Below are 20,509 nucleotides of genomic sequence, written 5' to 3' on the forward strand. Positions count from 1 at the left end.
ACTGGTTCTTTTGTAAAGCGCTCTGACAGCTTCTGGTAATGTTCGCGCTATATAAAATCGCATTAAATAAATACAAATACATAAATAAATAAATTTAAAAAACAATAGTACATTTTCTTTGTGCCAGTGAAAATCACCTTTGATGTGCCTTAAACTTAAATTGAGTTTCTAGAACTGTTCCAAGTACATCTGCCTGGTAGGAAGCACCTGTTCTGTTCTATTAAAATGTTTCTTTCCCCAAATACAACATTTGTATTGCAAGCACATGGTCACCATGCCTAGACAGGAACATGTTTTATATTTTTTTCCTTTTTTAGACACGCATGTTTGCAGGAATAATAAACAAAAAAAACTATTGGGATTTGCCAATGCTTGTTGGAGCAGGATAGCCAATTAGAAGTCCGTACTGGCCACTCTTTCTACTTATCTGCCACTTTCCCCCGCAGCCTGCGTACGCTTTCGTTGGAGGTTACAAAACATCAGCTAGGCGTTAAGAAGAAAATGCTTCAACATGAATGACCTGACGTAAAGGTCACGTGATGTGGGGTTCCGTTGTTTTTTAGTGACGCCTGAAGGACTATTCTTGCACCCGGAAGTCGGCGCGACCGTTCCAAAACGTTATTACTTTAAAAAATGTTGGAACCTGGTGACACGGGACGGGGAAAGAGAAACATGAGCTACTAATAGGTGGATATGTTTGCTTTAATTGCTTGTCGGATATTCGTTTTTGGTATTGGATGACTCCTTGTCGAAATTTCCCCCAGATCATTTGACATGTGTATTTCGTCTTTAAATTGTGGCATTCCCTCTAGTTTTACAAGGGAGATCGGGGTATGAATTTACATAACACGGTTTCAAAGGCTTAATTAGGATTGCTACACTGCTTGCTCGCTTTGTAGTCTTTCTTCTATGTCCGATTCTGTGATTTAAGATGTGTTCGTAGTCTCCTTTCGTTGTCTATGGCTATGTCAGACTAGCGGCATCTAATTTCATTTTTTTTGCTTTCTTGTGGAGGTCATGCTGAGCAGGATGGATTCCTTGTAATCGCTTTAAACCGCTTCTCCGCAACCTTTGTTTCCTTTGGTTTCTCATTCTGGGGTAAGTATTCGTCGGCTCATTGAATCTCGGATATAAATAAACAGTGGTGCTGTGGCACATGGTACCATTATCTGCAATGGTACTACTCTGCTGTCATGTGCCCTGGCTGGGAAACTCCTGCTTGTCATCGTTCGTGTCCCGACCAGTGCCATTTAGTCCATCCTATCCCCGAACTAGTGTCCCCACGCCTGTCCTCAGACCAGTGCCCTTAGATCCACCTCTGCATTATCCTAGACCCGTGCCAGTCCTCAAACCATTGCTCTCCGTCCACCACTGCACCGTCCCAGACCATTCATTGCCTTCAGGTCCAGCTCAGCCACAGAGCAGCTTCCTTTCGGTCGTCCCTAGGTCCGTCCCAAACCAGTGCCCTAACCTTGAATGATTACGGACCTGTGCCAGTTGGTCCGTCTCTGACTTCTGGACAAAGCCCTTCCATAACGTGCTCCCGTTTAGGACTTGCGGCCTCTAGCAAGATGATCATTCGCACCTGCTTTGGACCGACGCTGGACGCATTTGGACTTTGTCTTTTCTTTTTCGTTGACTCCCTGTTGGACTGCTTGAAGCCATTGTTGGTTATTCTGAATGTTTAAAATCCTGAGCAATCCCTTCACCAGGGCTTTAAATGGGCCGGGTCCTGCCTTTGCTGAGCAGTTATTAAAAGCAGGTGCTGAGACGGGTCCTTATCCGACTCTACATATATGCCCTCACCCTCAGGGTGACCAATAAATCTTAACTTTGCAGCAGTACCACCCTTCTCTGCCTTTGACCTAAAGTCAAAGAGACTCGTTATAGTTCTTTCACAGTCTCATAATTTCAGAACAGAAGCATATTCAATGTTATGTATAAAAAAGGCAAAGTTGTTGCTTATTCATTTATGAAGCTAACAACCACTGACAAAGCTAATAGTCCTGGCTTGTTGAAGTTGAAACGTTACTTGTTGTGTTATATATCTGGATGCAAGGACAGAAGCAGTAAAATACCAGTCGGGCGGTACACTATGCTAAGCACAGATTTTTAACATATGTGTTTTAAGCCAAGCCCTTAATTACATTGGCCACGCCCCTTTGAGAAGCCCCTTTGAGAAACAGTTTACCATCTTAAGCGCCTTGATGCCTTTGGGTTTAGTCGCGCTCAGTGCTTTAAATGGCAAAAAATAAGTGCAGGTACTCATTAAAATGAACTAGAGGTGTGGCAAGTGGGCGGGGCTAAGAGCAACATATAATGATACATAGCCAGTGAGCCTACCTTTCACGAGTATTGGTACTCTCCTCAGCAGGAGAGAAGTGCCGGTACTAACAGGAATAAAAATAACAAGTAATGCTGGTACACAGTACCTGTGAGTACCAGCCCATTTAAAACAATTCCACAGGCTCTTCCTGGTTCCATGCCTTTACATAGGCATGTCATCTCCATTCACCTCTCATCTTTACTCAGCCTCTAAGCTTATCTCTCTAGTTCTGCTCCTCTTCCTCCTGCCTTTTTTCTTACTCTCGCCACAAGTCTTCAATTTCCTCACTGTTTTTTTCGCTGCTTGTCTCCTGTTCTCCCCTCCATGCTGTACTCATCTCCTAAGTGTGTGTGTGTGTGCATGTGTCAGTGTGTATGTGTGTCAGTGTGTGTGGGTGTCTGTATGTGTGTCAGTGTGTGGGTGTGTGAATTATAAGAAATGTACCAGAGTTATGACTATACAGAAATGTGTGTTTAAAAGAAATTCTATTTGTAAGACGATTCATGAATACAGAACTCAACAAATATCTGGTATTTTTTTATCAGAAAATAAGTGGCCATCCTAACTTCACCTGGCACCTCACTTCTTTACCTTCATGCCACCTATTTCCTGCTATGTTCACCTCATCTTTATCCCCAACCAAAGACACTGCCAGTTGTCATGTAGCTCATTCCTAGAGTGCTGCAGCGTTCCCTGCTATTCATTGCCCCATGAGCAGGGCTACCTTCACACCCACAGAGCCAGTACTCGGGTCAGTCACTGGTATCTTGTAAATACAGTGATTAGTGTTGGAGGGGCTCACAAAGAGGAGCAGCTTCAGTACTTAATTTGTAAAAAAATAAGTGCTGGGGCTCAAAGTTTTATTTCAGAACCTCATTACCAGCGATGTTGACATTTGTTTCATCTACCACCAGACACTCTCTCCCTCTTTATCTCTGTTTTGCAGGTACTTTTCACTCTTACTTTTTCCTGTTGTCTCTATTTTCCAGTTGTTGCCTTCTTGCATCTTTACCCTTTTTTTTTTTACCTTTCTCTCCCGTGCCTTCTGGTCCCAGAAAATAAGTGCTGCTGGCCACCACCTGCAATCACAAACTCAAATGATGCACTGGAAATAGTATTCGTGATGGTAGTGTTGGCCTCGACTTTGGCTCTCCCGGCCTTACTTGATATTTTAAAGTAAGCAGCCCTCGGTCATGAGAAAGCAAGCACATATGTGTTACCGCAGCTAAGCTGACATTAGTTAGTTATTGAAAGGCTTCTCCCTTTCTGTGTAACCGAACATGTTCACCAAGGCCCAGTCTAGGAGGAGGCAGGAAGAGGCATTCACTGGCAGATTCATAGTGAAGTCGATCATAGCAGTCCCATCCAGCTCAGCTCTGGCAACAATGAGCCCAAGAGGCTGTCCCAGGAGGAGAGACGCATGCAATGTCTGGTCACCACTGCACATGACTGGGCGAGGGAAACGAGATCCAAAATGAAGGTATTATTCCTAATTGGAAAAAAAAGAAGGCACAGTGACATGTATTTGTCCACCTACCCTCACCCACCACTTACATTTCTGAAGCACTCATGACACAGGCAATGTCTAAGGGGTGCGAAGAACTGTGGGCTCCGCCCTACTGCTGGCTCAGCTGGGGAGCAACCGTCGTAGGCCTCGGTGAAATATTTTATTACGAGACGCTAAGCTGAGCAAACAGGCTAGTGTAATGTACGCATATTTTTATTTGCTCGTCACGTTCCATCATCGTCCTAGGCCTGCGTTTCCAAGCTTGCCTCGCCCCAGAAGAGTCAGGAGCCAGTCCCTACCAATAATTATCCAATTAGAGGCTCATGCAGGGTGCAGGCCTTATGATGAAGTGGGTAAAAGTGAAAGCAGCTCGAAGATGATATGCGAAAAATACAGCAGCCCTGCTGCATGCATTCATTCCCCTTTGAAAAATTATCTGCACCACAGCTGTCTGCGTAAAAGATAGCTATAGTGCCGGCCCTAGAAAATAAGTGCTGGTGCTAAACACCGGCACAAATTAAGCACTGCGTCCTGTCCTGAACAAAAAGATGCAAAGTAAACCGGCTTTGGCGAAGGCAGAGGATTTTGTTGGGCTGCCACTCTGTAACCGCGGGACCAGGTAAGGGCAGGAGACGTGTTTTTGTGATACTAGTTTTTAATTGATCATACAGAGCATCAGTACAGGTCTTGCGAACTGCGGCTCGTCGCGGCGATCTGCTTCTCTCTTTGCGGGTTTTCCTGATTACTCCTTCTTTTCTCCTGACCGGGCTCCGCCTTCTAGGGGGCTCTGGAGGCTCCGTGCTGTCCACCCACGCCGACACCGATAGGGGAAAGGAAAAGAGAGGCAGGTATCAGTGCGGAGCAACAGGTACTAAAGTGGCAACACAGGGAAGGGGTAGTGAGGGACAACACACAGTGCAGTGAACCCCGGCGGGTACGTGAGGTTAAGTAAATGAGGAGGGCAGGTGCTCGTGAATTGTACCCAGGAGCCGTCCCTCAGGCTTCTCCCCCCCTTTCGGTTAGCCGTCTGGCTCTTTTTGTGAACCACCCCAGGAAGCGGTTACGCACCTCTGTGAGCCGTACCCCTCCTGGCGTACGGCTGGGCGGCTCGTGGTGTTGGCCTCCAGGCGTTCCCTTTTCTTCCTCGGCTTTCTCGGCGGCTCCTCTCTTTGGCAATGTGCGGTCCGGGCTGCTCTCAGCGTTCAGCTCCCAGTTCTGATCCCGACTCGTCTTCTCTTCTCCGTCCGTGAGACTGGTCTCGCTGATCCACCTGAAACAGCCGTGCCGCTCACTCTCGCTGTCGTCGCGTCCTCCTCTCCTCTTCTCTTCTTCTCTGTTCTCCCGTCCTTCTCTGCTCTGCTCCTCCTCGCTGCTTCCCGCCACTCCGCTCTGCTCCACTCTGACCGCTCCTCCGGTGTATAGACACCCCTGGTGTAGGGCGTTCTCCTCCTTTATCCAACTGCTGGGCCCCTCCTCTGCTGCACCTCCGGACTGGTTAAAGGGCCAGGCGTCTTCCTCATCACAGCTGTAGGAGTCGTGTCCGGTCCACTCGGAATACTGCGTGGGCTGTGAAGAGAAGAGGGGGGGGTCATATTTGATCAGGTCGCGCCCTATGTCGGGGCGCGCAAGGGGGACTCCGTTACACACTCGCTTCAGTACAGTCAGTGCCATCAATATCTTAAATACAACTGGATTACTGACTGTCTCTTTCTTAACCCATTTACACACCTGATTGAGAGGGGCGGGGGTGAGGCTGAAGCACTTTCAGCTGAATAGTCGCAGCGTGAAGCAAAGCAAGCCCTCTTAGACCCCTGCGGTCTCAGGCATTCACATGTGCGCTGCTGCAATCTCCAGCAGGGAAAGGCTTGACGCGCTTATAACTCCTGTAAAGCTGAGCTGCATCTACCCTCTGCAATAGGGGAGTCATAACCAGAGCCTGCTGTCCCGTTTATTAGGGTACCAGTACTCTCCCTTGGCTAATGAGAAGTGCCCGTACTGAGGACCTGAAAATTCAGAAGTGCCGGTACTCAGTACCGGCCCATTTAAAGCACTGGTTTTCATTTAATTTCCCTCCCCTCCCCCCCCCCCTGTTTTTCATCCCACTTAAAGCTCTGCCCTTCACCATTGCATGTTAAAGTGTATCGCGGCCTCTTTTTGAATAATCAGCTGGCCCTCCCATGGATCGGCGTGGACGTGGGCCAACTAAGTAGTCCCTCTCTTTTCCTTTGGACCCATCCGCGCCATATGTCTGGCCTTGTTTCTAGTACAGTTATTTATTCAGTTACAAACTTTAGGATCTACCTTCGCTCTGGGATATGATATTGCTCTCCTCCCCACATTGGTTGGCTTTTAATTCCCTTGATGCCCAGAAAAAGATGTGACTTTCCCTTGGTCCTCACAAAAATCCACGTACCTTCTGTTGAATACAAGGACCTGTAACATTGATTGTTATCATATTGAAATTAAATGATTGTGTTTAAAATATAACATTAGAATTATCTGTGATGTTGAATGTTGTCTATTTTCACCGCCCTTATTTAATTCTAGGTGATCTCAGCCACCAATAGCATTTTAAGGTCTCGCCTACGCAGCGTGCATGCGTTGCATATGCGTGCTGCATAGGCGGACCTTTAGCTGTCGCTCTGCTCTTTTGGGAAGCACACACTCGTGCTTGTGGCGGTATCCACCTTGCGAGAGCGAGCAGGGGCATGCTATGAGCACGAGTATATGCTTCAAAAAAGAGCAGACCACGCACGCACCACTCCCGGGCTTGTTTGTGCCTGTAGCCCAGCAGATTGCCTTAACCTTCGCAGGCCTCCATTATGAATTTATTTGACATTTGTTCTGGCTACTTTTCAGCCCAGTACTCTCCAGACTCAAGTGGCGCATTGCCTTTTAAGACTCTAGAAAGTGTGAATTTTTACACTTTATTTTTAACTTTTGCTTCAGATGTACATACATTAGCATATGATACAATTATTATTGTACACACTGGTTATTCCTACTTATGGAACGGGCCATCTCAAAACATTTTAGGCGAGGCACATATTTTGTGCCATTATGTGTGCACACTGCTTCAGACCTGCTGAAGAAATACTGCGCCGCTTCCGGTCGATGGTTCCTGTCCCCCTCAGGAGGGGCAGTAGAGGTGACTGCCTATCATTACAAGCTGCCCTGCTTTTACTAATGACCATAATATCACAGTGTAAATGGGTGGCAAGGGCTACGCCTAAACATAAAAATAAACAAATGTTGTGGCCAGCAGCCTGGAAGGCTTGTGGGGTGAATGCGCTTCCCCTAGGGAGCAGAAGTCATCCAGCAGACCACGTGACTTCTCTCCCCTGAATGAAAAACATTTGTTAAGCATCTCTGTGTGACACACAGTACGTTAAACTAGATATGTGGATTTAAATAAGTGAGTTTCTCTATAAAATCATGCATTTCATGAAAGTGAAACCTGATCTATTTGAGGGAAGTTGGTTGCAAGGTCTAACTCTCGTGCAGGGTTAAGGGAGGTGCTGACCTCCTTAAGAGATTTTGCTGAAACAACAAGTCAATCATGCCGAGATAGAGCAAAGCGTTCTCTCGCCCCACTAAAGGCAAATTTTATTTGGTATTCTGCATTTACGTAGCGCCACTAATAATATTACTTCATAGTGCTTTCTGTAGTCTGGAGGTGGCCTTCTAAATGCTTCACAGTGGCCATTCCAGGCCACGGTCGGAATATGTTTGTGGGGATGTGCTGTAGGGTGAAGGATGCCCTCTTACGAGCGTCAGAATTAATTTCTTTTTTAAGTGCTTGGGGATGTGCCAGAGATACAACTGCATATCAGACACAGGCCTTTGACTGATTCTTGCAGCAAACAGCAATGCAGTTTTCGAGCATCAGACATATGATCTCTGTGGGGCAGATCAGCTGCCAACCTCCCACCATCATTCTTTGCTTTTCGTAAATGTTTAGTTCTGGCGTTAGCCGCAACAACATTTTCCTTTTTTGTATGTGTGTGTGTGTGTGTGTGTGTGTGTGTGTGTATATATATATATATATATATATATATATATATACACACACATATTTACATATATATATAGTCATACTTCCAAGTGCTTTTAATCGGCCTTCGCCATCCCTTGGCCTGCTGTAGTGTCACTCACATTTTCCTCCCGCCAACCACCGCGTGCAGCATGGGGTACAGGATCCGCCCACTGAAGCCATTCGCTTACTTAGTGTGAATGACGGGATCTGTCTTGCACAGTGTGCACATCCGTGCAATAGACCGTCACCTTCAATGCCAGGGAATACTTGTGCAGTAACAACAATGGTTGTTTTCAGAAAACGCTTGCTTTCGGACAAAAAACAGTCCCAAACAGAATAAGCATTGGCATGCTAAAAAGCCTGCAACCTACTCCCGTTGTCTTTGCTAGTGCTTGTTGCAAATGTTTCTTAAAAATTGCAAAATACTGGATTAACAACTGATCCAACAACATTACGAATATTTGGTAGGGCAAAATAAATAACCTCTGTTTTGCTGTGTGGAATGTAGCCATGTGTTTTTTCTCGTCCAGATTTTAATTTTTTAAAGTCGGCTGTAGTGTTTATTCTGGTCCCCGTGACAAGTGGGTATTATCTTTATACTAACTGGACATGTCTGCTAGGGTCACACACTGATGTTAAATGTGCACTGCTACTATGGTGACCCCTGGCGACCTTGGGAATGTGCCCATTTTATCAACTATGTAGGGCGTCCTGATACACAAGCACTGGCATTGCCAATAGGTCTCGCCTTTGGAACCTTATGTGTTTAGCTATACAACAGTTGATGTTGTTGCACTAAGGATATTGTGCTGTATAAATAAACACTTATAAGGTCCCAAAGGCGAGACCTATTGGCTATGCCAATGCTTGTTTACAAATGTTATTTCTCTTATACAAACTGTATAGCTGTATGCAACTGAATGCGAAATGGGATTTTGATGTTGGTCCTTGTTATTTTTTTATTTTTATTACGCTTTGTTGTATGTTGATGTGATGGGGTACGAAGGAGGTTTGAATGCGATGTATGAGTCTCACTGATAGCATAAATGTATTTGGGGTGTGAATAGGGAGGTTTTCAGGGTGATTGTTAATGTCTATTTTGTAGAAGTATTGCCTATTCGCTTATTGTCTTGCATGTATACTTCAGTGATCCCAAGGGACGCTCCCAAAATTTGTTTTATTTATCTTTCTGCATGTTTACGTAAGTAAAGAGTATTTTGAATACATTGAAATCACAATTTGATATGACTCTGAATTATATAATCCTTTTCTTTAAATCACAGGGCTCTATTGCGAATCATTGGCACTTTAGATATTTAGTAAGATACTCCTACGTTATTTATCCTTGTGAGGCAGGCTGTTTTTGTTTTGCGTTTGTATCCCCAACAAACCTGTCACCCCCTGCGTGCTATAGACCTCTGCCTGATCAGCTATCTTAATGTCATAAATATATTTTCCACCAAAATTACACCACGTGTTATTCCCATTTCTGTGATACGGTGATATTGTTCTACTTTAGATCACCACAGTTGGTCTACGGAGGGCGACGTGATGTCAGTTTTAGATAAATTAAAATGTGATACAAAAGTTGTACTCAGTTGAGTTAAACCAAAATAATTGATTTTTGCCAATAGTCACTTAATCCTTTTGGGAAAAATCGAATCGAAATAGTCATCCTATAGATATTACTGGGTATGCTGAAATCAGGACATACTATCGCTGAATTCAGGAGGTAGCTCAAAGTACCACCATGAAAAGCTGAAACACACAACCTCTGCTCTATCAACGCCTGCAGAATATATTCTTTGCTGCTAAGTCATTCATCTGACATTATATTGAAAGTTATTCAAGCAAAGTATCTCATGTCTCTAACCTATCTGCTCGAAGGCTTTCCAGGTAAATTTTCAACTGGTTGGACCTAGCCTTGTGCTCCTTATTTAGGTATCTTCATTCCTTTAAGTTAGGATGTTGGTTAAGATAAGAATTTGCTTTGATTAAGTAAGCTTTAACTGCAAATGGCAAGTTTTGTATAATATTGCCATAGAGCCAGATATGCCTCCCTTCTTCCTAGACAGTGTTCAGACAGTTGCCTCCTTACCTTGTCCTTGAGGTGACTGACTAAAGAAAGTGAGTAAAGACAAGACGTGATTGAATCTTGCTCTTGTGTTTCAAACTATTTGGTTTTAAACACGAGCAGCTGACGTCTGACCTTTTCCGATGCTGTAGACATGGCCTCACTATGCAATGTCAATCAAGCCAAGTATACCGTAGTAAACTATAGGATTATGAATGCACAAGACTTTCACTCTGAACCCCTGTAATGTAAAAAAAACTATTTTTTAGTTTAGAATGCCTTCATATAGGTAATACAAAACAGCCTGAGTTGCAATGTCCCTGGCACGAAAGTTTGATAATAGTAATATGTCGCCTCTCATGATTTATCACTCTTAAATCAGCTTTTTATATATTTTGGAAATCCAGTAATTTTTCTCCAAACATCAGCTCATGAGTTCTGAAAATTATACACGTTTTTGTCTTTAATATTTCATTTTGGCATAATACATATGTGCAATCAAGAAAAAGGTTCTTATTTAGTAAGGTGAGTACCTTTAGCTCCCAAGCTACTAAATAGAGATGCCTACAGTAGGCTGATGCCGATGAGGGTGGTGTTTTTTTAGGTCGAGCCTAGCGCAGCGCGCATGCGCTGCTCTATTGGAGGCTTCTTGTGAGCACTCCAAACTTCCCCGAAACTTCTCCGTGTGGGTCTGGTAACTCCCACACATTCGATTGGCCTTTGTGTGTAATAATAATAATGAAACCACGCAAATGGCCAAAGGTGGGTGCATGTCCCACCTCCTTTCTAAAGGTTCACTTCCATGGCGTTTTGCTCTCTGGAGCGAGCAGCGGCGCGCAGGCTGGCAGCTTGGCAGCTGCATTCCTCGTCGCATCGTGGACCAGGTTACTATTTAAACACAGCGCGGTCGCATTCACTTTAGTGGCCCGCTTGTTTTTTATTTAATTACCATGGTCTTCAAATCTTCTGTAGCCAGTTGATATTGTTGTATGGTTCATTTTGCAGCGCTTATTCATGCTGTCATTGTTTTGATTCTGTAGAAAATATCTTCAGTGCAGAAAAGTGTGCTTTATTTATTGAAGGCTCTGAATCATTAGTGGCCTGGAAATTGCTGATTCGGTGCACGGGAAAGCTTATGGGCTCCAACAACAATGAATATCAGCAGCTGGCCAGCCCGCAGCCAAGCACAAGCTTGTAGCGCGCTTTGTTGGCTTTAAGGAAGAAAAACAACTCCATGTAACTGTTACCTTCAATACGTGAAGAGCACGTGTGGGGTGCTATGCGAGGTATTTATCACAGTTCACTGCCCCTGGTAGTACACTGAGAACAGTTACTGTCTCCAGCCTCCAAGCCGCTTAGAGAAGCTCTTTATACCGCGGCATAGCACACGCCCCCATCCGGTGCTCCGAATGGGAAATGCATGTAGGCCTTTTATACCACGGTCTGGTCTTTCTGTGTGTTTGTGTGTATATGCGTTGGGTATCATAGATTCACAGGAATACTTGCAATTTGCTTTTTAAAAAAAATAAAATTGTTATTGAGCAGAGGTGTATTATGGTGTTTGTGGACATTGCATGTGATAGGATTGTTTCTTGCGTGTTTTAGCAAGACTGACCAGGGCTCCCATACAGGCAGAGAACATCTCAACCCTGCACTTCAGTTTATGAAAAGAAGACGTTGTTGGGGTGCAGTGAGCGCCCCCTACCTCGAAGCCCCTGCCACTATCCCCTTGAGGCATTCCTGGCCAGTCCCAGCTGCCCCCCTCACTTGAGCAGGACCTCTTGATGGAGTTGCTTGCTAACGCGCCCCTGTGAGGCCCAGTTACCGGCCATTAACGGGGCCCAGTTCACTAACACCCTTCTGCTAGCATGTATGTGAAAGCTGCAGGACACTTGTCGGAATAGCGCGTCCCCTCATACTTTTATCCTTCCTGTCTGGGGTTGATAAAAGGAGTGTGCAGGGTTTTAGGAGGAAGTGATGTAGTTGATTGGATCAACTGTAATAAACGTTGTAATCCTGCAGCCTCCTGTTGTACTCACCGTGTGATATTGGGCTACTTGCATTACTTTGTAGTGTTCGCTTGGTCACTTTAAAAATACTTGTGTGCAGGCCGACAACCGCAGAGATCAGAAAGGTTCTCAGCACCACCCCCTCAGATGCCCTCCTTCTGAGTTGTAATCTGCTCATGTGATGAGCCCCAGCTGGCACTCTGTGTGATCTTTGGCACGCAGAGTGCTTAGAAGAGAATACCTTACTAAATGAACATTTGCACATACTCTACGTCATCAGGCAAATAAACATTTCTGCCTTTGTGCATCTCTCTGTCCCCTTCGTGTTGCTCTCTGCCTCGTGTGCTCCCCTGTTGTATTCTCCCACCTTACACGTTACTCTTTTTTCCAGTTTGCTCCCCTCTCCGTGCTCCACTTTGCGTTTTTCCTGTCTCTCTGCTTCCCCCAACTGTGACCGTGTTTCTTCCTGCCCAGACTCCTTGTTGCTTTCCCTTCATCCTCTTTAAAAAAAAAAATAATAATAATAATACTCTGCATTTTATTCCAGTTTTAGTTATTGGTCAAACATTAATCTGTAAGTACAAAGAAAAGAAGCATCCGCATCGGGGATTCTGTGCCAGCATGGCAAAAACATTGACAAAGCGAATAAGTCCCAAAGGCGAGACCTATTGTCTATGTCAATGCTTGTTATACTGATGTCTGGTCACTTCTGGCATTTTGGCTGCTGGACAGAAGACGTGGTTAATATTCTGTGTCTCTGCCCTTCTCTACTGAATGAACTTAGCTATTTACTAAAATACTACTTACTAGGAATGTCTGACTACTGTTCGTATTGTTATTGACATTTGCCTGAATAATCCTCTGTTATTGTCGAGTTGTTGACTATTTTCACTAGCGTTGACCGTTTAAAAATCTACAGATAATTATATCACTAGAAACTCCAATTAGTTTTAATGTTTTATGGAATTCTATTTTATCTTGATAGTTTAAACACTGTATTATGATGCATGGCTTTTATGATGGTAATAATATTGTAATGGTTTTAAATAACTATACAATAAATGTATTTAAAGTTAGGTTAGTCTCCCCCATACCGGACCTGTACTTTACACAGACCTGTCAGCTCTGGTGCTACTTTAGACTCATCCCTGCTCAGAAAAGATGCAGCTATCGAAAAACTGTGGGTTCTCATGAACCGCAGTACTATTCCAGACTTGCAAACTCTGGTCTGTATTAGACAAGAACCCTATTCTAGCCCTGTGCTGCGGTCCAGAAATAGTACGCCGCATTGTCTACAACCGAGTGCTGTGCAACACTCTTAGCCCGTACAGAATTTTAGCCAGCCGTTCTCTGCGTTTTGGGACATGTAGTTTTGCTTTTTAGGTCTCGCCTGGCGTTGCAGCGTGCAAGCGTTGCTCGCTCCGCGATGGCTTCTTGGAATCAATATACTTTGAGAAGTTAAGTTTTGGCTCCGCCCGTTATTTCCATTGGTGTGCCTCATTTTGCGTCATTGGTTATGGTAAACGGTGTCTTTTGATTGTGACTGGGGCTTTTTAGTCCCTCCTGGTTATCGCCCTGTCCACTTTTTGCCCCCCCCTTAAGGCGTAGCGACAGCTTGTTTTTAAAGGCTGCCTTGTTTGCTCTTGCAGGTCACTGGAGCCGTGCATGTATGGGCTGGTTTCTGACGGAGACAGAGAGTGCGAGGGAGAGGAGGAGGCAGAGGAACGCTCTAGCAAAGTTTTGCAAGCTCAGCTTTCAGCAGCGGCGGCACACGGAGCTCGCTTCCCCCCGGCTCGGACTGCGTTTCATTCGGCCGTGCAGCCTTCTTCATTAGTCTGTGCGCCATTCGTGAGGTGTTTTTCACGAGGCATACCGACCGTCCTAATTGTAGCCATATTGCGTGTTTACCATTGGTGCTTTGTCCCAGACCGATACTTTACTTCTGAAGCTGAAATTACATTTTGTTGACCTCGCAGAAAGCACGCAGCTCTGTGCATCCAACGAGCCAATGCTAAAGTCTATTGAATTGCAGTGGTGATTATAAATAAGCAGACATTCACTGAAGACATTGTCTTCTTAATGGTTTATGTAAGCAACCTCGCGGCAACTGCGCAGTGAATATAACTGACGCAGTTTACAAGCTGCTTCCAAATGTAAACGTTGTAGGGGCATCTGTCTGCTGATAATTCAACGAGCTGCAGCTGTTTCCTCTCCAACTCATGCATATTAAATTACAAATTCTGCACCAAAACAAGACGCAGCGCTAAGGCTACAGCCTCCTTTGTTTACCTTGAGGGGCAGATACATTGAGGGTCGAGGTTGTTCTGTGTTTCTGACGGAGATTGAAGAAATGATCAAAACTTTGAGCTATTGGCATTGTAAATGATGATGCATTTTATTTATGTTTTAAAAAGAAAAGCAAAAATAAGACATTGTCATTTACAATGCCAATAGCTAAAAATCTCGCAATTGTGGGTGTTTATGAGTCTCTGTGTGAAGTGCTGTTTTGCAACAAGCTAGAACCCTCTTTTGGTATCACTTGGCATAGAGGCTCCATGCAGGGGTCCGTGCAGGTATGTGACTTAATTAAAACATCTCCACATTGAGTGGGCAAGCAGATATTTTGAGGTCTGTAATTCACCGTCTACACTCTACTGCATTGTTTAGCAAACTGTGGGACGGGTTGCAAGCTGATTTTTGGCGAGCCTGGAAAGTCCGAGCAATAAATAAAGATGCCTTTAAGATCTGTGTTTCTCTTATGTCATGCTGTCATCTTGCTGCTAATTCCTTTAAGTGGGATTGGTGGTTACTTTTTCTTTCTCCGACTGCAAAGTGAAAAGAGTTTTTAAAGTGAATGATATGATAATCTTGTCGGAGTAAAGTGAGCCTGAAAGAAAGGCTGTAGGATGTCATTTCTGCAAATCACAACAAACATTGCAAACAAACACCCATTTCCATTAAAGGTAGGTGGGTCGCGAAGGTTTGTCAATCTAAAACATAAGTCGTGGTTCTAAAAGGTTTGAGAACCTCTGCTTCACTTCATATATTTGAAAATACTACCTGTCGCAACACTGTTCTGAAAATAAGGTTGACATGTTTTGTATAATGGTGCCAATGTCATTTTGGCCACTTATCCAACTTTCATGGATCTATTTTCTACACAAAATAGTGGTTCCCAGCAGTTTGTAACGGGCTCTTGACAACATTTCTAATAGACAAAAACAGGAGGAGGAGGAACACAAACACTTATGATTTATACCAAAAATCTCCTTTACATTTACTAAGCAGTATCACCACCACTATCGTCCCCAGTGCACTCAGAACTCTTTTTTTTTGTTTGTTAGACTTGGCAATCTAGGAAGGATTCACTTAAAAAAATATTGTTACTCAGCTTATTATTTTACATGATCGCTGTGACTGTGACCCACCTTGTGAGACTTCTTCTTGTAAGTCTAGAAAGCAAATGAGGTGAGGCATAAGATAACTTTTCTGTAAGTCTATGGTAAATGTTCTTCAGAGAAAATACAAAAAGTTAACTCTTAACCATACAAATGTAGTTACCCTTTTAAGAAGGTCAACAACTTCATTGACTTTATATAATTTTTGGGCACACACGTTTGTTTGCTTATTGAGTCTTTATTGATTTCATATCATTAACACTCCTGTCCGTCTGCTCCTACAGCCTTGAAGATGTAACTCAATGGGCTAGCATCTTTTTATGCTGCCAGATGATTTACTTAGTTTTGTTAGCACCTCTAATGTTTCCAAGTGCTGCAAATGACAAATGTTCTAATTACCCAGTTTATTGTACTCATTTTACTAACTGAGTCTACCTTGCTGTGGTTCAAACTCAAGACCTATGGCACACTGTAGTTTGTCAGATCTGGGAACCATACACTCACTGGGTCATGTATTGTATATGTATATTTTACAGAAAAACAAGCTTAATGTGTGTGCCCTCTTCTTCCGCTTGCATAGTTTGATTATCTCATCTAGAAATCATGAGATTTAAAAAATAAGTATACATTTTTGGAACTTTAGTTCTGAAACCAGTTTCTTTTCAGAATTTCTTTTAAGGAGCCATGGGGGCATCAACATCAACTCTACCGGCTCAGGAGCAACCATCCAATGTTGCAGCGGAGCCTCAGCAAGCACCTGCATCTTCAGGATGTCCGATGCAGCAAAAGAGAATGGAAGGTATCTCTGTACATTTTTTATTATATAAATATTAAATCAGCTATTAACCTAGTGAACCGTCATTTATGTTGACATCCTTGTTTCAATTGATAAGCTGTTTTCATGTTTGTTTAAAAATCATGATCTTGTGTTCCTCTATGGTGATTATGAACTTTTCAAAAGATTTGCGATTACACCCTTCAGTCGAATGTGCTTAAAGCTATGGAAATTGGTCAACAAGGTGGTTGTATAGGTTGAGAAGTATCTCCCATCCTTGTGCGCTAGCGGGGTTAGTTTATTTTGTTCTTATTTTGATGAAATTTCATGCAGAGATTGGAGGGCACTATGCACTCTTTAGAAACAAAAAAAGGTGCCAAAGTGAGCTATTGAAGACCCCGAAGGAGAGGAGACACTCTGTGTAATCCAAAGTGGCTGAACAGTGCTGCTCCATTTCAAATCCAATTGATATGGGAAATAAAATGTTTTTCACACCTCAAATGTTAGGTTTTATAGTCCAAACCAGAAACAGTTGCTGTTTTTTTGTTGTTTTTGTTTTTGTCCTCATTTGCCACCTTGGTTTTGTTTTTATGATAAAATCCAATGGTGTACAAGCGGAGTGCTGTCTCAGATTGTTAATGTCTGGCAGGGCTTAACTTGTCCAACGATGCTCTGCCCTCAGCTCTTCCAACTTCAACCAATTGTAAACATCAAACAAAAACCAGTGAAAGGTGGAGAAACTTGCCACAATCGTGTCACGCCCCGGATTGAGTTTTAGTGGCGTAATCATAGGACCCGGGGGAAAAAAACAAATCCCGGATACTCAATGTGCCCAGACCAATAATTGCCAGAACGCTCTTTTATTCGAATTGCCAGCCCTACCCAGATCTAGCTTGGAGACTGCCAATGTAGAGGTAAACCAATCTTCAATTGTGGGGGGCAGAGAGTCTTTCCATCTCCTACATATCTCCCTTCTGGCCAGCAAGATAGAATAGAAAACTAGCTTCCTCTCCAGACTCTGAGCACCATCCAAGATACCAAAGATGACAAGTGGAAGATCAATGACGATGTTCAAGTTCAGGGACGATGACAGAGTTTTACTTACAGCTTCTCAGAATGTGGTCAGAGTGGGACACTCAAAAAACATATGGCAGTCAGAGGCGGCCGCCAAGCCACACTTAGGGCATGCCACCACGCTCTCCGGAGAGAACTTTGAAAGCCTTAGAGGGGAATAGTAGGCTCTATGCATGGAGAAAATGTGATTTCTTCGGAGCCAAGATGGTTTCACAACATCCCACAACATTCCACAAGATGAAATCCAAAGCTCTTGCAAGTTACTGTCTACCATAGAGGAAGACCAAAGCTCGTCAGGAAGTGAAAAGACACCATCTCTTTCCTCTGTTTGTACCATGTTTAGATTTCTTTTTTGGCAGAAGATTTATCAACCAAAAGGGATATTAACTGGCTATGCCCACCTAGGGGGAGTTTGTTTCCACGGATTGGCCTGGAGGTATGTGCATGGGACCAACTAGATATTTGTATGTACTTAAACCTAGCAAAGTTAAGGCCAATGATGTTTCTCAGGTATTCCCATGAAAATAATTCACCCTCCAAAAATAAATCGCCCCATACAGCCAGCCCAGCATCCTTGATCGGGGCCGCAAGACAGTCATTAAACCAATCTGGGCTTTCTGGGAGATCCCAAAGGGGCGTCCGACTGCTGTAATACCCTATTTTAATGCCTTTGGTTAACTGGGCCCACATTTTAGCCATTCCCTGCAGAATCTTCAGCTTAATTTTTTTTTTAAACTTTGGGTCTCCAAATTTGAACAAGAACCCTGATTGGCTAACACCTTCTCCTGTAAGGAGGGGGGAGTACAGGGACCCCACCCCATACTCAGATGGGTTTTTTAAGAGCATTCTGGCATGGGACAGTTGGAATGCCCATGCATAGGTCTGAAAATCCGGGGCTGCGATTCCCCCCTTGTCTCTACGCCTCCTAAGCTTCTTCCAAGATATCCTCGCAAGACGCTTATTCCAAATGAAAGAATTAATGTCAGACTGCAATTTATTAATTAATGTAGGATCAAAGTATAACGGGATTGTGTTAAAAAGAAAAGAAACCTTAGGTAAAACGGACATCTTAATTAAATTGAACCTACCTAAAAAAGATAAAGGAAGATGTGCCCATGACTGTAACAATTTACGGCACTCCTTAGCCACAGCATCAAAATTTATCTTGGCGATCTAGTTAATATCCTTGACGATGTTAACCCCTAGATACTTCATCTTATTACCGAGGGATATTAAAATATTTGTTGGAATCTGATCTATATTCCATATCATCATCTCCGTCTTTGAAGCATTAATCTCATACCCGGAGATTTCACCAAACTCCGAGGCTGCTTTAAGGACTGCTGGGAGTGCAGTTTGTACCTCCGATGTATACACTAAGATGTCATCGGCGTATAAGGCCACCTTTCTCTCCCACCCCTTATACGTGAATGGTAAGATGTTCTTATTATCTCTTAAACTCTGGGCAAATGGTTCGATGTAAAGATCGAACAGAAGCGGGGAGAGAGGGCAGCCCTGCCTTGTACCCCTCGAGATGTTCAATGGCTCAGTTAAGGCACCGTTTACCAGGATACGTGCGCTGGGATTCTGATATATAAGATCAATTGCCCGCCTCATTCTCTCACCCACATTGAACTTGGCCAAGGCCTCCGACAGGTAAACCCAGTTCACCCTGTCAAAGGCCTTGGTTGCGTCCAACGTAAGGACCGCCAGGGGAAGGGATTCCAATAAGGCCATATCGATCGCCCCCACTAAATCATAAGTTAATTCATATAAATGACGTCCCTTCACGAAACCCTTCTGGTCGGAATGAAGAATTTCAGGGGCCACCAATGCTAATCTCTTAGCAAGTATTGTGGTAAAGATTTTATAGTCCACATTTATATCGATATGGGTCTATATGAACCGCATGACGTAGGGGGTTTTCCGGGTTTTAGTATCAAGGTTATAGATGCACTATCCCAGGATGCCGGCGGGCTAATACCATCCAATAAAATTTGATTAAATAGGACAGTCAAAAAGGAAATTAATTCTTGCTCTAGTGCTCTGTAGATTTCGGCTGGTAAACCGTCGGGCCCAGCCGCCTTTCCCTTTTTAGCAGTTTGGATGGCCTTTCTGACTTCCCCCTCTGAGATTTTACTATCCAGGACCTCACTCTGTTCTCTTGATAGAGCCGGGAGGGTGATTTGATTCAGCCAATCCCTGATAAAACCAGGGTCGACCGTTTTATCCTCCTGATATATGTCCTGGAAGAACTCTCTAAAAGCCTGTCTTATGTCCAAATCTGAGGACTTTGGAACATCATTGATCTTATTCAAGTCTATGTTGTTACGTACTCGATCCATTTTGGCTTTCCACGCCAATAACTTCCCTGCGCCTTCACTGTATTCAAAGTGAGCGATCTTACTGGCATCCCATCTTTCTTGAACCCGCTGATTTAAAACTGGGCTTAATTGGGCCTTTAAAGAGAGTAACTTATTATTGAGGTGTGCCAAAAGGTCTGCCGGGGAAGACAAGTTGGTATCAATTACGCTCTGAGTTCTAACTATATCAGCCGCTATAGAGGCCACGGCCTCTCTGTACTCCTAACTTCTATAAGATACCTTAGATGTAATAAGGCCTCGTAAAAATGCTTTTAGGGAGTCCCAGACCATACCATTATCGGCTGACCCAACATTTTCTCTAAGAAAGTGTTGGACTTCAGTTTTGAGAGCCAGAACATCATCAGTATGAGAGAGCAAGGAACGATCGAATGTCCAGGTCCTAGGTGAAACTTTAAGAGCCACTGAGAGCTCCAGTATTACTGCCGCATGGGCGGATAAATGGATGGGAAGATATTGAATATTCCTTACTCCTTCCACCAGACTGTGACTGATCAGAACAAAATCTATCCGAGATTGATGATGGTACTTGTAGTTCCTAAATGAGACTCCCTGCTGCGTCCCTGACCTATGTCTCCAGATGTCCATGTACCCAAACTGCTTCATAGCATTAAGTAGAAAAGACCTAGATTTTGAAGGGGCACGGGAACGATTATTATGTGACTTGTCTAGGGCTGGGTCGAGTACTATATTGAAATCTCCCGCAAATATGACGGGATCGGGAAAAGACAAAAGGTGAAAGAAAATCATTTCTAATACCGAGGGGTCGTCTTGATTCGGGCCGTAATAACCTACAAATGGGAAATGGACCCCTAATATATTTACTAAGGCTATAACCCATCTGCCACCTGGGTCTACCATAGCAGTTATCAATCTTGCTTTTAGTTTTATAACGATCAAAGAGACACCCCTAGTATTAGTGGATTGGG

The 20,509-nt window shown here is 43.8% G+C and overlaps 1 protein-coding gene across 4 annotated transcripts in view; it reads left to right on the forward strand.

Annotated features, from left to right (window-relative positions):
* The first annotated feature begins 494 nt into the window (after positions 1-494).
* HCCS (holocytochrome c synthase) overlaps positions 495-20,509 on the forward strand; it is a 135,872-nt gene continuing 115,857 nt past the window's right edge. The window contains exons 1-3 of one of the 4 annotated variants that reach the window (XM_078641320.1): positions 495-687; positions 1,015-1,098; positions 16,017-16,149. In XM_078641320.1, the coding sequence (XP_078497446.1) occupies positions 16,121-16,149 (29 nt within the window). In that variant the 5' untranslated portion in view covers positions 495-687; positions 1,015-1,098; positions 16,017-16,120. The remainder of the gene's footprint in view (positions 688-1,014; positions 1,099-16,016; positions 16,150-20,509) is intronic. The other 3 variants (XM_078641305.1, XM_078641314.1, XM_078641309.1) reach the window with 3 other exon arrangements.

The sequence above is a fragment of the Lissotriton helveticus genome, chromosome 1_1 (genome assembly GCF_964261635.1).
Source record: "Lissotriton helveticus chromosome 1_1, aLisHel1.1, whole genome shotgun sequence".
Classification (NCBI taxonomy): Eukaryota; Metazoa; Chordata; class Amphibia; order Caudata; family Salamandridae; genus Lissotriton; species Lissotriton helveticus.